At 38.5% G+C, this 17395-nt stretch overlaps 3 protein-coding genes across 4 annotated transcripts in view; 2 read left to right on the top strand and 1 right to left on the bottom strand.

Annotated features, from left to right (window-relative positions):
- The window catches only part of LOC144061371 (protocadherin-15-like), a 254801-nt gene extending 250615 nt beyond the window's left edge, over nucleotides 1-4186 (bottom strand). For both annotated transcript variants that reach the window (XM_077581760.1, XM_077581759.1), the window contains exon 1: nucleotides 4134-4186. The gene's annotated coding sequence lies outside the window, so the exon portion shown is untranslated. The remainder of the gene's footprint in view (nucleotides 1-4133) is intronic.
- A 1253-nt stretch (nucleotides 4187-5439) lies between these two features.
- marveld1 (MARVEL domain containing 1) lies at nucleotides 5440-8156 on the top strand. The gene has a single exon (XM_077582045.1). The coding sequence runs from the start codon at nucleotides 5814-5816 to the stop codon at nucleotides 6309-6311; it is 498 nt and encodes a 165-aa protein (XP_077438171.1). The 5' UTR covers nucleotides 5440-5813; the 3' UTR covers nucleotides 6312-8156.
- A 4237-nt stretch (nucleotides 8157-12393) lies between these two features.
- LOC144061844 (phosphoglycerate mutase 1-like) lies at nucleotides 12394-16888 on the top strand. The gene is made up of 4 exons (XM_077582705.1): nucleotides 12394-12647; nucleotides 14168-14442; nucleotides 14863-15043; nucleotides 15914-16888. Exons 1-4 carry the CDS (start codon nucleotides 12509-12511, stop codon nucleotides 16081-16083), a joined length of 765 nt encoding a protein of 254 aa, XP_077438831.1. The 5' UTR covers nucleotides 12394-12508; the 3' UTR covers nucleotides 16084-16888.
- The last annotated feature ends 507 nt before the right edge of the window (nucleotides 16889-17395 follow it).

The following is a 17395-nucleotide window of genomic DNA, read 5'->3' on the forward strand; positions in this document are numbered from 1 at the left end:
ATTCTACAGCTGACGGGGAGCCAGTGTTTAAGTACTTCAGGGTAAAAAGTTTGACAAGTTTCCACCCATGTCATAATGTCTTGAACCTGATCACCAGGGTACCAAACAAAGCTCCCACAGAAGTGACGCTTCTGTGCCGTGAGCTCGTCCTTTTACCGAGAGATTTGATTTATATCCCGCCTCAGTCTGTTGTCTGGCATCTTCTGACTCCCTGCTACCTTCTGTCCCTCTCAGCCTGGGAGAATCCGTCAAAGCGCGTTATTTCCAAACCCTTGTGCAAATACTGTATATCCGGCGTTAATTAATGGGAATTAATCCATAGCAGCTGAGGTGTTGTTGCCGCACCGAGCCACGTTTGAGGCGCTTACCCAAAGTGGAAGTGCGTTTTTGGTGACAACAAAGAACACAGGGTCTGTTTATGTCTGCTGTGGCCACCGCCTGAGGAGACGATGCCCAGCTGGACGAGAGAAATGTTTGTCTCCACAATGGCTGGCACAATGGCCCGCCTTGCCTGCAGCGACAAACGTTACAGTCACCGACACTTTGTGAGGAGCTGAGAGGGGGGGGGGGCAGATGGGGTGAGAGGGCAAAAATCACTTTCGTCATCCACAAGTGTTAGCCAAACTTTGTGTCTAATTGGACAAGATAGCTTCGAGGCAATGTATCGACCTCGACGGCTTCAAGCTGAAATTTACACACGCACACACACAAAGTCACTTAAAAGGTAAGTAAAACCGCTTCAGTGCATGCTTCACCTTCCTATTACAAGCACTTTGGGGTTAGTTAAAAAGCCGGCATCTCCAAAACTGAGCTGCTGCTGCTTTTCTTTTCTTTTTTACAGAAAAGTTCCAGGACTGTTGGCAAAAAAAAAATTCTGACCTGAACAATACATTTTTCTAGCCACACCTGCTCCCCAAAACGCTGAGCATCTGACAGTTCCTGGCTGAGAAGAACATCGTCGTGCTGGAGGAATAAATCATATAGTCATTGCTCACCCATCCTGGCTCCATGTAATTTAATTTTTTTTTCCTGTGTACCAAGCTCAAGGAAGTCATCTGATTTGAAGACAAACATAAAGATGGCCCGAGATGGAGCTGTGGAGGATCCCAAAATAATCGTTCCATGAGTGCATGACGTGGCAAAGAAGGCTGGGAATGTTCAGGGGGAAATTTATCTTTTTTTTTTTTTTTTAAATACAGTATATCTTTTCTGACACACCTTGTATACTTAATAATTTCAAGCACTTTTAGAAATTTATTTTAAAATTTACTAGTTTAATTTTGATAGTAATAGTTTTTTTATATTTAACCAAATGTTTTTTTTTACATTTTATTTTTATTTTCCCTTTTCGAATGCATTGTGGATTTTTAAAATTTATTATTTTAAATTTATTTTAGTGTTACTTTTTTTATTCAGTATTTTGTTATTGACGCAGACCTTTTTTTAATTTCACAAATTTGTTTATTGAATTTTTTTTTTTTAAATACAGTATATCTTTTCTGACACATCTTGTATATTTAATCATTTCAAGCACTTTTAGAAATTTATTTTAAAATTTATTAGTTTAATTTTGATAGTATTTGGTTTTTTTTTATAGTTAACAAAATTATTATTTTTTTACTTTTTTCCCCCCTTTTTAAATCGATTGTGGATTTTTTTTATGTATTTTTTAATTTACTTTTGTATTACTTTTTAAATCAACATTTTGTTATTGACACAGACCTTTTTTTATTTCCCAAATTTGTTTTTATTGAATTTTAATTTTACTTACATTTTTTTATTATTATTTTTATATGAACTTTAAATCTTTGCAATTTCATGCCTTCATTCATTGTCTGTATTGCTTATCTTTAATAAAAATAAAAAAATTAACTTTAAATCAAGAAAGCAAGTACACTGGGGGGGGGGGTCATTTCAGTTTACCTGATTCAAACATGTACATTAGTTGCACATGATAGAAATGTGTTATTATTCTAGTTTCAAGAAGAAGGTAAAATTACACCACTTTACCACATTTTAATTATTTGCCAGCGATAAGTACTTTTTTAGCACTTTTTTTTCCCAGTTTACTTTATAGTACAATATTTCATATAATAGTGGCCTTCACTCTAGACTTCCCCCAAAAAATTTATGCCTCCTCAGGTTGGCCATGAAATGGCATATGTAAAACCTGAAGTTTACAGTGGAAAAATGCTGCAGTGTGGAGAAATCGGAAGCAAAAGCTGGTAAACATTGACCCAGAAATATTTAATGTCTATAATTTTAATAATAGTTTTTCTTATTCATACAAAAACAGTGTCCACTCCACCATAACAAATGATTATATTGGATAAATAAATAAACGCCCCCGGCCACTATAAGCGAAAATATGTTTAAGAATTTCAAGCACCAATGAGAAGTTTTCACAAGTTAGGGGCAACGGAATGAAAATCCATTAAGTGGTCCACTTTTCAAAAGCCATAAACCATAAAACAGCACACATTTAGCTTGAAGCGTGGGCCCGATTGTCCTAAACAGCAAAAAGCACAATAACAAGCAAAAAAAAAGGCAGCTAGAGGCAGCGCAGGTGTGAGGTGACTGATAAGAAGTTTTATCGGCAAAAGAGCAAAAAATACGGTGAAAAGATCACATTAGCATACTTTGAAAATAAATGTGTTTTCTTGTTCCTCGGGGCTCTTAACAAAAGAGCTGGAGTGCAGCCTGTTGGTAATGGCACCATTGCAAGACCTCAGTAAAAAATAAAATGGCACGAGCGGTCGCATTTTTATGAGAGAAAAACATGTGGCACGAAACACTTATGCGAGTTTTAGAGTCTGCATTTGGTTCTGGTTTTTGTGTTTTCTGATTCTTCTTTTAAGGCCATTATTTGAGGAAAATGGCAATATGAAAAATGAATTGAAAAGAAACTAAATGAGTTGTCAGGCTAAATATTCCCAATGCAAGGATTGAGGCAAATTTTGCAACTGAATCACTGCTCTGTATTAAATATAAAGTATGTACAAGTGCTACCTCAACTTGCAAGTTTGAGGTACAAGCCGTCATTGGGACAAGTTAAAATTTGTGATACAAGCGATTAAAAATTGTAATCGCCTGGCGCGCCAAATTTTTAATAATCTTTTCTTTTAAAAAAAATAAAAATAATAAAATTATTAAAAATTTAAAAAATAATGTTTGTTTTTTGTTTAAAAGAAAAGATTAGAAAAAATTAGGGGCACCAGGCGATTAAAATTTGTAATTGTGATTAATCGCATGACTTCACTAGTTAACTCACGATTAATCACAAATTTTATATCTGTTCTAAATAATAGAAATAGTTAAAATTATTTATTTTTTTAAAGTCTTTAGCTGTCAATGGCAGTGAATGAGTTAATATACTGTAATGATTGGCTGGTGCTAACAACCAATTACCAATACTCCTGGACTCAACTCATGGTGTATTCAGAAAGAAATAAACAACTCTCCATTTTTTATGTTGTTGTTTTTTTTTATTAGATGGATAGCCAAAAACAAACAAACACAAAAAAAGTTAAGTATTATTATTGGTAGGCCCACTTGCTTACCGCCATTGTGCCATAGAAAGTTCTGTTTGAGAAGCTATGTGTAAAACAATAATGATAGAGAGCCGCCTTCCTCCATGCTCGTCATTCACAGTATTGGGAAGATGAAACATGATTAAATGCACATGGGACAACAGTATGGCAAACTGTCCCCTGTGATTCATGCCGGTCTTAAAAATAGGAAGGCAACACGGTCACGTCGTTTATTTATCTTTTACAAGTGTTTATAACGCCCTCTAGAGGCCGGTTGGATATACTGCCAAATTCAGGAAAACAAATGGGTGGAAAGTAGAACGCAGAAGGAAAGATATAAACATTCAATTCTTGGGCCACAGATCTGAAGAACTCGTCCGCAAGTTAGCACATATCAATATTTGAGATAAATGGAGGCCTTTTACGTGCATAGAAAAAGTCTTAGATGTTTAAGTTCAGCTCATGAAAAATTGAAGCAGTTGATCAAGTAACATATACAGTCTCTTCGAATCAGACGGCATAAACAGAAAATATGTGCATTTATTGTTAAAATAAAATTGTGGCATAGCATAGCTAGCAGGATAAGTGGGGGAAATTACTTACTTGTGCTAGCTCTTCTACACAAACAGTAAATCCGCCCAGAAGGAAGGCCAAACTTAAGTAATGGGCAAACAGTAGTATTTATACTGGCCTCCAATTAGGACCCACGAAGGACCCGAAATGTTGAAAGATGTCCTGAAATATGCCTGCTCCATTTTCTGAACATCTTAAAATGTATCTGCCCACCTGTGAGAATCAAGAATACACTTACCCACCGTGCACAGGTTATTTTTCAAGTGATGTATTTCGATATCAAAAAAAACAAATTTGAAGATATCTGTGAGATTGTGGAGTATAAAATGGAAGTTTAAGCCTTAACAGGGTAAGCTAACATGAATGTATCCTCAAATGTTCCACCGCCAGTGAGTGGCCAGCAGTGCATTACAACGCCCATGTGATTCATTTCTAATGTCAATATGATTTATTTAATATTTATGCTACACATTTGTAAATTGCCATGAATTAAAAGTGTGTCTTTCCAAGATTCCCACATAACTACAAAAAAAGACACTTTCCACCCACTTTAAAATATACAGCCCATTTGTGGGATTTCAGTGCAGTTAGTCATTGCCACAGAATTTAAACAAAGAGATGTACAGTATTTATTCATGTTACCAAGGAAAATAAGTTTGAAGAGACAGTTGTAAACAATTGGCAGGTCTGAAGCCAAACGTTAACACTCAAAAAAGTCATCAATGACAAAAATTCATTGTTTCTTATAAAAAAAGGGAAGATAAATGGTGGAAATCCCAGATAAACTAAGAAAAAATACAAAAAAAAAGAAAAATAAATCAAATATGCGAATTTGCAGATGCCGAATTGCGAATATGTATCGACTGCAGTTTGAGGCTCTAATACCATCATTTACCACTAGATGGCAGACATGTCACGAGTAGGTCTAGTAATTTTTTCAGGATTTGCAATGATATGCGGGACAAACATAGTAGGCTACGTCACTAATATTAAAATGTTGAGTGAGATCATTTTTGTGGGGGGGGGATGTTGGTTTGCTGTTCAGTAATTTTGTGCTGTCCCTGAATGGTTATTTTTATGCAAGCCCTTTGCACTGCAAAAATAAAAATCACAGTATCTTCACTTATTTTGTTGTTAGGTGAGGAGAGTGGCTCTTTTATGTACGCATTGAGAAATGTATAATGAAAAATGAAACACTTATTTTAATAATACTAATAATAGAATGTTTGTCATACATCTGGTTAGGAAGTATGCGGTCCTCAAGTGGCCCCTGAGTTGCACTGGTGAAAAATTGTGGCCGTTGCCCATCCCTGACCCAAAGGAAAGTGCATCCAAATGTGAGTGGCAAATGAAGGGAGGAGCTCGCTCGAAATCTCGGACCACCCTCCCTTCCTCGGCCAGCCCACCCCAACAACACAAACGCTACATTGAGCGGAGGAAACGGAAAAGACGAAACACGCGAGAAGACGGCTTTTCATTTGAAAACCCGTCGGAAAGAACACCGAGTTCCTTCGTTTTCTCCACTTTTTTTTGCTCAGGGGGCTTGCTCGTTCCTTCGTTCACTCGCCCCCGATTTTTGCGGACTTTTTGCGCAAAGTTGCCAGCTGTTTGCAGCTGGCAGAACGCACCCCCGCCCTGCTCGGGAACAAGGCACTCGGAGGAGGAGGAGGAAGCGGGGATCGCGAGAAAGACAACGAGGGATAACTTGAGATGGCACCGCAGCAAGCGCAGTCGCAGGTGAGGCAGCACATGGTCAAGTTCCTCCGGAGCTTCCCGGGGGTCGCCCGCCTGCTGCAGATCGTCTTCGGCGCCGGCCTGTGGGTCACCATCGCCGCCAACAAGTACGAGGGTTCCATCCACTTCGTCCTCTTCGTGGCGGTGCTCTTCTGGCTCCTGAGCCTGGGCCTCTTCTTCGTCACGCTGCTGGACAAGCAGGACGCCGTGCCCGTGCTGGGCGGCCCCCGCTGGCTGTGCACCAACCTGGCGCTCGACGTGGCCGCCGCCGCCCTCTACCTGCCCGCGGTGGGGGTCATGGTGTACAAGACGGATCGCAATTCTTACTGCAACCTGGAGCAGTACAAGCACTTTTGCCTGTACAAGGTCTACCTGACGGCCGCCGTGTTCGCCTGCCTGTGCTGCCTGGCTTTCTTGCTCTCGGTGGTCTACGGGGCCTGCAGGAAGAGCCGAGGGGAGCAGACGGTCATCTGAGGAGACTTTTATATTTGTGTGTGTGTGTGTGTGTTTTTATAACCGCAGCAAGATGAGGAAGAGTTAACTTCACTGTATTTTTTTTTTAATCCATCACATGCAAATGTATACAATATTTAAAGCAAGGGGTGGGGAAACCTACAACATCAGAATGAATTGAAATGCCATTAATCTGCTCCACTCCACCTAAAAACAAGGAAAATCACGAGAAAAAAAGGCTTTTGACATGTAAAAAAATAATCAAATTTCATGAAATGTAATTAGTTGGTCCCGACTGATTATTTTTTTTGGGGGGGGGGGGCGTTGCCAGTCCAGATATTTGACAGAATAAAATTTTAGTAACGTATTAACCGAATGATTAATTAAAATTTTGTTTATTGATATAGGCTTCCTTAACGCTTAAAACAATAAATATTTGAATCACAGGCAAAATATTTGACTGTTTTACATTACTTTGTCATATTTGTTTAATTACAACTGAGAGAAAAATGTGTGGCAAAAGAAATGGCAAATTTTGTATCAATTTTAAAATAGATGATATCAGCCGATTAATCAGTCGCATAATGAATCACATCAGGGACTAAAGTCAGGTTGGACAGTGTGTGCGTGTGTGTGAGCATCTAGTCGGGAGTTGTGGCCTACAGCAGCTCCTTGTGCGTGTTCTCCTTTAGTATTTGTGTCGGCTTGTTCCATTCGCTAAGTGACTGAGCAATTGCTCTCCTTGCCCACTTGCGAGAGAATTACAGTACCTTAATTGTGTCCAATTTTGGCTCGCACTGTAAAGGCAAATCTCAACCAAGCGATGGCTGAAAACTTTAAAACCTCGGGGGACTTATAAGTAAAGGTACCACATATTTTGCTTAAGAAAAAAGCAACAGCGCCAAACACAAATGTCATGAAAACTGGATAAATGGGTTACAACATAATTGTCCAAGTTATTTTTAACTTACTGCCATGTACCAATGCGCAAGCTAGCAATTGTGTTGTTGTTTTTTCAGTATGTCTCTGTAGATTCTCATTCATCCAGATCATGAAAATGAGCAAAATTATGAACCGAGGCAACTGGACTGTTGTTGTTTATTGAATTTGTTGTGTGTGTTTTTTTTACCTTGTTTTCCAAAAACATTCATTAAATGGCTTAGGTAGCAAATGTTGCTATTAGGCTAACGTTGTGATCCTCCAGCCGTAGCGGAAGAGCATAATTGTTCTGCAATTGTTGCTGACCAACGTGCTGTTTTTAAATCCAATGAAGAGGAAGTAATATTGAAAAAAAAAAAAAAGAAACATGTCATTCACAAATGCTTACAAGTTGTTGCATCATATTGTTTCTTGGAAAAGGTTCCCCGCCCTTGTTTTTGAAGGTGCTTTAGATCCACGCAAGTGGACTGTTTTCATGATTCCACAAAGGGATGCTAATTTTTTTTTTTTGGGTGGGGGGGGGGTTGTCGTCAGGCATCTACTACAGCAGAGGTGGTCATTGACGGCCTTCTCACTCCACATAACCTCAATGCCGTAAACTGAATACCCCCTGTACTTTTTTTCATCTGTTATGTCACTGCAGTAGAGAACATTTTGTTATATAATACGAGTGATACAGCTACAGAGTTTATATTCACGATCTTTTATATGGTATATGTTTACACTTGTTTCTCTGTACTGACACCTTGCCAACACAAAATGGATGTTATGACTTTTTCAACTGTTTTTCTCTGTGCCTTCCGTCACAATGCTGTATACTCAAAACCCCAAACGTATGGATGTGATTGTTGCTCAAACCAAAGTGTTCTTATTGTCAAGCCAAAGATTCAAAAGTGCAAGAATAAAGAGCAGAAAGAGTACAAGCCATCCATTTTGTTTTGTTTTTCATGTTCATATTCAAGAGAGCGAGCCCGGGACACTTTGGTGGTGGCTTTGCCCCAAATGAAACACAGATTTTTTGGAAAGACGAGCGACAGAAGCCCCCACCAGCAACTTCCTGTCGGAGAGATTAAAAGCTTGGGCCCGTTTAAACGCTCGGGCCACATGAAAGGACCTCGGAACTGTCTCTGAGAGTGTCTAACTGATAGCAAACGTGCTGTGTGCTGATCTGGGAAGGGGGCCTGTTCATTCCGGAATAGTCTGTTGGGGGTTTGTGGAGGTGGGCTGATGTGCGGCCAATGAAAACGGAGGATGATTCAATGTCTGAGCCGTTTCCAGTCAGCTGCGAGCAAGTTGTGTGACTGCTAAATTTGGGGAGCTATTAAGCCTCTTGTTTATACAGTGATTTAACTTCCAAGTTGCCACCCCACCCACACTTTTTTTTTATACAAAAATAATGGGGGGAAAATTCTTATGAGTGTTCACAAAAATGGGAGTTGCCCCCCCCCCAAAAAAAATAGTATTTTTTTTTTTTTTAAATAAATCAGAATACTGTAGTCAATCTAAAGTTTTTTAATACACAAAGACTGTCACAGATGCTCCACAGTAAATTTGTTGTTGTTTTTTTGTAGAGGATAAAGAATACATGCCTGTGAATATTGTTATATTTTCTGTCTACATGTGTCACAGCGCCATTTGTTAGAATATCAGTTCTTTAAATGGTTAAATTTTAATTAGCCTGTCTAGGGCCCTTCGTGTAGGTAAGTAGCGGATTGTGTTTTTAATTAGCATGTCTGCCTCACAGTAACGAGATCCAGGTTGGTATCTTTGTTGGAAGTGGAGGTGACATTTTCCTATTTGTCTTACATATAATTTTATGGAATTGAGTTTGTAATTCATTTATTCTGCAATTATTTACAATTAGATTTAATGTTTTGCTGATTATAATCCCTGAAGGGAAATTCAATTTACAGTATAAATTTACACTGCAAATGTGAATGGTTGTTTGTATATACAATAATTTAAAAAAAAAAGATGTTAAAAAAAATGTAAGGTGAGCTAAAAATTTCAAGGCAACAAACAAAGTTGGGCAATTCAGCAAAATATTTAAGTTAAGTAATTTTTCTGTTGTGAAAATGGGCTTTCTTGCATTTCACAATAAATAAATAAGAATTTACAGAACTGTAAGTAAAAACAACTTAGCAAATGGTTTTGGAACTTGCATGCTTTGTTGTGCTAACATTATTGCCATACATGTCAGTAATTTATATTTTAAAGTTGTTCCAACTTAAATTATTGTTTTAAACTCTAAAAAAAAGACGTTTTTGACGTCAGTGTAGGCTAATGACTGCCAACCGGTCCTGGGTCACAGGTGTACCCTGTAACTCACCCCAACTGGGATAGGCTCCAGCTAACCCATAACCAGGACGAGCACTCTCGAAAAGCACGGCAAGTAGGAGCGCAAGGGTTAACGTCTGACCATCTGCAGGAGCAGGATGTACATCTTGCACTTCTAAGAGCGACCCACCCACCCCCTCTCTCGCTCTCTTTCTGCCTTGGGGGACTTTTGCAATGAAGTGTCCACATGTCCACGCCTCTGGGAGTAGACACACTGAATTTCTGTAAATTACATGTTGTATGTGCAATCCCCATAAAGTTATTGCCTAGCAGCTGTGAATCACTATACACTACCAAATTTTAATTTATTTAACTCATTCACTGTCATTGACGGCTATAGACGTTTAAAAATCATTTGAACTATTTCTATTAGTTTAACATTTTTTTCCCCACTTTTGTTAACAAGAGTATAAAAACCTAGAAAAAAAATATTGTACATTTAGAACAGATTAACCGTGAGTTAACTATTGAAGTCATGCGATTAATTACAATTTTAAAAAATTAAATGCGTGACGCCCCTAATTTTTGATAATCCTTTAAAAAAAAAAAAGATAATTTAAAAAAATGTCTAGGTTTTCATAGTCTTACAAAAGTGGAAAAAAATTGTGAAAAAATGTTTATAGGTGTCAATGGCAGTGAATGAGTTAATAGGTAGCACAGTAGCTAGTAGTTAGCATGTCTGCCTCACAGTTTTGAGGTTCATGGTTTGATTCTCCTCCTGTGTAGAATTTGCATGTTTCCTCGTTAGGTTCAGTCAAGACTTGAAATATGGTTCCCATTGGGCTAAGTCACTTATTTTACTGTGCTTAGTGCAGGGGTGTCCAAATCTGGTCCTCAGGGGCCAATATCCTGCACGTTTTAGATGTTTCCCTTCTCCAACACACCTGACTCCAATGATCAGGATCATTCTCAAGCTTCTGGCTTTCTTGCCAAAGAATGAGCGGAGGAGCTTCATTTAGCGAGGTCATAGGTCACCATCTATGTGTAACAGTCATTCAAACACCTGGAAAAAAAACTGAATTACACAAAAGAATTTGTTAAAAACATGTTATTTTGAACAATCCACCAATATCAAAAAGGTAGAACATTAATTCAGTTTTTTAAGTTTTTTGTGTGCATATTCTAACAGTGTGCCCCGTGATTGGCTGGCGACCAGGATGTACCACATCTTGTCACACTAATGAGGTCTAAAGTGTAAAGAAATTGGATGGACGGATAAAAGAGCATCCGCATTTCTCCACCACTTGCCCTCAATATACGAACAGTGTGCCCATTCAGTAGTAATGTCGTCTGGAAGGAAAAAAGCTGCTGTCAAACCGCACGCCAAAAAAAAAAAAAAAAAAAAAAAGCAGCTCTCTCTCACCATGTTCAGTAACTATAAACTGAAACACACTACAAAGCCTTTCTCTGTGCCAGTTCATGGTTTACACAGACAGGAAGTGTCAATCTGCGGTTTCTGCTGGAAGTTTTGTGCCCAGCGTTTTATTTTTTTCTCACGACTCACCCTCCCTCTCCATTCACTTGTTCAATGTGTGTGTTTCCCTGTGCCCTCCTCTTCCCTTGCCTCTGCTGTGGAATGTGCATCTCTGCAATATGCACTGCAAGAGCGTGGTTAACGGGCTGCTGAGCTGTGTGAGCTCTGTGTTTTCATGTTTTTGTGGGTGTGAGGGAAATAAAAGTGGGTGTCAGCATGAGGGGAGAACTGGAGACACTAGGAAAGGAGAAAGTGTTGCCCTTCATTTTGGGTGTGGAGACGATGACAGGGTGCTTCCTATCATTAACAGCTGCTGATTCATTTGACTGGCTGAGTCTGAAAATTTGTGAGAAGCAACAAACCACACAGTGTGAATTTCCTTGTGAGTGACTATTCGGGCTTTGGGAATAATGAAAATCTTCCTAATAATGTTCCTAATGTTTGTTTGTGTGTTTTACTGTTTTACCGGGATTCAATACACAGCTGAAATGATCAAGCATCAAGATCGGTGGCTCACCTTTCCCACATGCGAGGCATCATTAAATAAGTGTCCCATTCAAAAAATGCGATATGGGGAGGTCGTGAAAACTGGATTTACTTCTCACCCTTTTCTGCATTATCAGGAGAAGTTTAACAACCTGCTTTCTCCAATGTTGACCCCGCAAGCAGCCTCGCTTGCCTGTTTGACCTCTACTGGAATGTTCCATCATGCTGCTGTTCACTGTCAAACTGGCACCGATGGCTATCTCCCGCTTTGCAAACATGGCCCATGACTAAGAAGGAGCAATTTGGGCAGCATTATACGTGTAGTTTATTATATGTTAAATATATATATATATATATATATTTCTTTATTTCATTTGTGTTCTCAAATTTGGAGCGTACATGTACACATAGCTGAGTCATAACATAATATAGTCGATAGAGGGCACCGTTTGGTTACATAATGGAGCGCAGACTGTCAGGGATTAAACGCAGTTTAGGAAATACAACGTTAAACATTTGCTAAATTGCGCTTTGAATTATTATTATTTTTTACAGTTTAACATTTTTGTTAGCATCGATTGTCTGTAATTCGTGATTATTATGAGTTTTGATAGTGTGCTGTAATTCCTGTTTTATTAACACAACATGTGTATTTATTTGTTTATCTATAGCAATTTTGTTGGTCATTTAAATCACGTAACCTAATACGGCATATTATTTTTAAAGTAAATACTGTATCGACAAACGTACAAGTATGAAGGTCAGGAAACGCCCACCGCCGTCATTGGTGGAAAAAGAGGAAATTTCATCTTTTACTGAAAATTCATTGGATAACAAAACCCGGAAGCGAGGTGTTGGACCAATCGACTGGATAAAAGTCCTCACCGGTTGAAGTGGACCAGTCTGCATTCGTCGACATTGATATTTTCTCTCCAGTCGCGTTTTCCGCCCCCAGCGACATATTTATCTTTTTTGGTCGACAATGGCCGCCTATAAACTGGTGCTGATTCGCCACGGCGAGAGCAACTGGAACCAGGAGAATCGTTTCTGCGGCTGGTTCGATGCTGATTTGAGCGAGACCGGAGAGAAGGAGGCGAGAAGAGGTGGACAGGCCTTGAAAGGTGAGCGAGGATTTATTTTCATTTATTTATTTGATTTAATCTAATCTAAAAAATATATATAAAGCGCTATGCGTAATCCGTACACCTGAAGTTGCATAATCGCATCTTCATCGTTCCCCCTCTTGACCCTTGTGAGTCACAAGATGAGTCAAGATGAAGATGTGCAGCATTTGGTGGCAAGTAACGAAGTACAAGTATCAAGTTACTGATCGCGTTTCCCTTTTACTCCACATATTTGAAAACACATGCACTGGTAGTGTAGTGGTTCACGCTGCTGCGGTGCACGTGACTGTAGACGGTGCGGGGTTTTGCCACCCCTGACGTGCAGAGGTGAATGCATTCATTGGCATGATGCTTAATTATATAACCCTCTCAGACCCGGGAACATGCACCAGCAGGCTTTCACTTCACCGTGGTAACAACACACTTCAATTCTATTATGAAAAGAAGAAAGCATGCTGCACTCAACAAGTGGAGACATGCTTACTTTACTTCAGGTTGAATGTTTAAACTAGTAGAGCAAAGCCCGTTCTAAAAACTTTATTGGAACTGTTATAATGTAGCTCTAAAACATTTAATCCACATACACAATTAGATTATTAAATACATTTTTATAATCATTATACTCGCTGTCTTATTTTTATCTCCTGCAAAGAACAAGGCTATTATCATTAACAAAAACAAGTGAAAATAACATCAAATTAAAAAAAATAATGAATAAAACAAAATTATTGTGTTTATTAAATCAATAACTAAAACTACATTTTACGTTTATAAATCTAGCAGTAGTTATAGTGAATATTTCCTTTGTTTTTATATTTTTCAAGTAATTTCACACGTGAGCTTTGTAGGATCATTCCAAATGCATTATTTCAATATTACCTTATGACTATAAGAAAGAAGAAAGTTCAAACCGTCATTTGGCAATTTTAGTTTACTTTATTACACAATACTTTTTTAATGATCTTTTTTTTCATCTTGCACTCAACAAATACTCAATTTATAAAACCATACTAATACTGATAAAAGCTAAACTAAAATAAAGCGTAAAAAAAAGATACAAATAAAATGAGCAAACTCGCTTTAAAAAAATATATGTAAAAAAAAAAAAAAGTCCAAGTAAAATAAAAACCAACTATATGAAAAATGCAAAATGAACAACTGATATTACTGTGGTTACCTGAAGATTTGTGACCGTCTCTATGTATAACTGTTTGTATTATACTGCCCCCAGGTGGCCAAAGCGCACATATAGAAGGACCAGCACATTATCCATTGAGTTGAACTTGAAAATGTGGCAATAACTGTGTAACTCTTTAAATCTAATTATGTCATTACTGCGTTTATAAAATACATTATAGATGGCTACTTTTCTTTTGGAAAAAAAAATCTGTGCGTTGGCTTAATAAAGGTTTGGGAAGATTTTAATGATAAAGAACACAGAAGACATGAAATTATCACCAAAATCATTTTATTCTAACAAACCTAAAATCAGAGCCTCCTGTTCTCACATACCCCAGATGCCAACTTTGAATTCGACATCTGCTACACCTCGGTGCTGAAGAGGGCCATCCGGACGCTGTGGCTGGTCCTGGACGCCATCGACCAAATGTGGCTGCCCGTGTACCGCACCTGGCGCCTCAACGAGCGCCACTACGGCGGCCTGACGGGCCTCAACAAGGCCGAGACGGCCGCCAAGCACGGCGAGGCCCAGGTCAAGATCTGGAGGCGCTCCTTCGACGTGCCTCCTCCCTCCATGGGCCCCGAGCATGATTTTGACGCCATCATCAGCAAGGTGAACGGCACGCCAGGGGTCAAGTGTTGGTTTGTGTGGCAATGCATTGAGCAACGCAATTGCGTCAACCTTCACAAAAGAGGAGACTTTAACTTGACCGTGAAACCCGGTGACAGATAAGTGAAATCAGCAATAACGTGACCCGTTACTCTTTAGCTGCAACAGTCTGAATGGTCTTACCTAATAGCGTGTGTGTGATGAGTTAATATATGACTGCAAAGAATGGGTTAAAGTTCAGCCTCAAGTCAAACTGGAGGCCTAGTAAACACCTGTATCACAATAAATATCAAAGCAAAAACACCTGAATTTTTGTGCACCCTTAGAAAAGATGTTTACATTTAGAGGCTTCACTGTATTACATTAAACTAAAAACATCATGTATCAGTAATTTATTTGACTTTTTATTTGTTCTCGGTGCAGGATCGGCGTTACGCGGACCTGACTAAGGAGCAGCTTCCCACCTGTGAGAGCCTTAAAGACACAATCGCACGCGCGTTGCCATTCTGGAACGACGAGATCGCCCCGCAGATCAAACAGGGGAAACGAGTGCTCATCGCCGCGCACGGAAACAGCTTGAGGGGCATCGTGAAGCACCTGGAAGGTGAGTAAACCTGTACAGTGCTGCTTTGTCCTACGAATAAATTAGGACATGTCGCTGGGTTGATTTTCCTTTTTAATTTAGGTGATGGCTGGCAGCAAACTTTACAACAATCAGCTAATTGTGAAAAATTATAAAAAAAAAAAGCTTCAAGTTTTTTCCTGCCACTCCAAGATGGCTACAAAGCAGAAAACAAAAAGGACAGCACGTGTATTTAACCAACTCGCGTAACTTACGAAAGTCTGTTAGCTTAATGCTAACACATAATACAAAATGCCATTAGCAGGTTAGCATAACTAGCATCAATGTCACAGAAGTTATAAACACAGATATGAAGATTAGAAACGCCACCGCGGCGTATCATCCCAGCTAACTGACGTGCCTGATTGGCGGCCATGTTGGGAGGGTCAACGTTCCCACAAAAGGCAATGCATTGACATTGAAATTAAGTCATAACCTGATTATTTCTCAACTGGTTTTCATGAGGTTTACTTATTTTTTAATGTCAAAGTGTGTGCTAGCAATACATAACATTTGAAAATAAAGCCCAATTTTCTGTTTGTTATTCCCATTCCCCTTATTATTGTAATTGTACGATGTGCACAAAAGGAATGTGCCTTTGTCCCTTCTCATGTAGTCATGTAGCTCAAAAGGCATAAGTTGTATCTGCCTATGTTCACATCTATGGTTATGTCAAACAAACAATGCAACATCACATGGAGGCAGCCACTATATCAGTACTCATATTCTTTATCCTCTGCGAAGAACAGCGCTATTACTGCAGCCTAGTGAGCTAAGAAGAAGTCTTCTTTCTGACAGATTTTTATTATACTGCACCCAAGTGGCCAAAAATATCAATCGATTGCTTTGCAGGAATGTCCGACGCGGCCATCATGGAACTCAACCTGCCCACCGGCATTCCCATCCTGTACGAGTTGGACAAGAACCTGAAGCCCGTGAAGCCCATGCAGTTCCTGGGAGACGAGGAGACTGTACGCAAAGCCATGGAGGCCGTTGCTGCTCAAGGCAAGGCTAAGAAGTAAAACACCTGGAACACATACAAAAGATCTGTCTAATGTCGCTAATCATTATGTGTCTCGTTGGAACACTGTAACTTGCCTGTGCTGGGGAATTAATTAAATGCAAGGGTGTTAAGTCTGTAAATAAAAGGCCTATTAATATAAAAACATTCAAATAAAGTATTATTGGACTAGTGTTTATCTGTGCACGTCATTATTTAATTAATGATTAAATATTAGATGTTTGAACCTCATACAATTGCACTGTTTGTGTTTTATGATTTAATCCATAAATGATGTTTGTATGGATTTTGATTCTAACATTGACAATATAATGAGAAAATCACAATGCAAAATGTGTCATATGATATGTGAGTATAAATTGAGAATGGATGTTTCTGTCTAAAAAAATACAGAAATTGAAAAATGGTCAACAAAGGCCAAATGCTTTTTTGGTCTCTTATTTTTTTTCAATAGGTGTATTTATCCATGACAATAATATTCATAAAAAGAAGTTGATAACTAGCATACTCTGCTTCAGAACTTTAAATGGCCCCTGAATGGAAAAAAAGTTTGACACCCCAACTGTCTTTTAATGTGCCTCATGTCATTCAATGTTGTTAATTGTGTTATTGTTGCGTCTGGAATGTTGTCCCATGGTGAATATGAATCATGTGTTGCTATTAACCCTGTACTGGTTGCCAAATCCATGATCAAATAATCCAATTTTTCCAGTTACATTTTGGATTTAGGAACCACTTGTCTACCAAGTATTGTCATTCCTTCATGTGTAATGTGGCTGAAAGTGAAAGTAAAAATGTCGCACTTCTCTGTCTTCCTTTTGGTTCTTTATTCTTTATTTATTTTCTTTTATTCATTCATTAAAAGATCTAAGTGGTTATTTGGGAAGAATGGCAAAAATAGTTTGAAAGATTAATAAGGTTCATATACATATACTGTAAATCAAAGTTACTCCAGTCTAAGATTGAACAATGAAACAAAAGATGGTCAAATAAAATAAAAGAAGCAAAAATCTTTAAAAAAAAAACGGAATATAAAATCTCTATTACCTATTGCTCTTAAATTGAATGTCTACGTCACTCAAGGTCCATGTTACCTGACACTACGTAAAACTGAATTTTGAAAAAGAAAAAAAAGAAGAATAAGAAAATCAATATTTAATGTAGCGGCGGTGTTATTATCTGCAGCTCGGGAAATAGGGGCATTACAAAGGGTTAGACGATGGACAGTTGTGTTTAAAGATAAAAACACAACTGTCCATCGTCAAACCGTGGAGACAAAAATCTGACCTAAAAAACAAGAAAACGTAAATGAC

This window comes from Vanacampus margaritifer, chromosome 12 (genome assembly GCF_051991255.1).
Source record: "Vanacampus margaritifer isolate UIUO_Vmar chromosome 12, RoL_Vmar_1.0, whole genome shotgun sequence".
NCBI classification, from domain to species: domain Eukaryota; kingdom Metazoa; phylum Chordata; class Actinopteri; order Syngnathiformes; family Syngnathidae; genus Vanacampus; species Vanacampus margaritifer.

Excerpts from the sequence above, each read along its gene's own strand:
- marveld1 (XM_077582045.1), top strand. The coding sequence starts at position 5,814 with ATGGCACCGCAGCAAGCGCAGTCGCAGGTGAGGCAGCACATGGTCAAG.
- LOC144061844 (XM_077582705.1), top strand. The coding sequence starts at position 12,509 with ATGGCCGCCTATAAACTGGTGCTGATTCGCCACGGCGAGAGCAACTGG. Across the intron at positions 12,648-14,167 it reads AGGTGGACAGGCCTTGAAAG|ATGCCAACTTTGAATTCGAC; the intron begins GTGAGCGAGGAT and ends CACATACCCCAG. Across the intron at positions 15,044-15,913 it reads CATCGTGAAGCACCTGGAAG|GAATGTCCGACGCGGCCATC; the intron begins GTGAGTAAACCT and ends ATTGCTTTGCAG.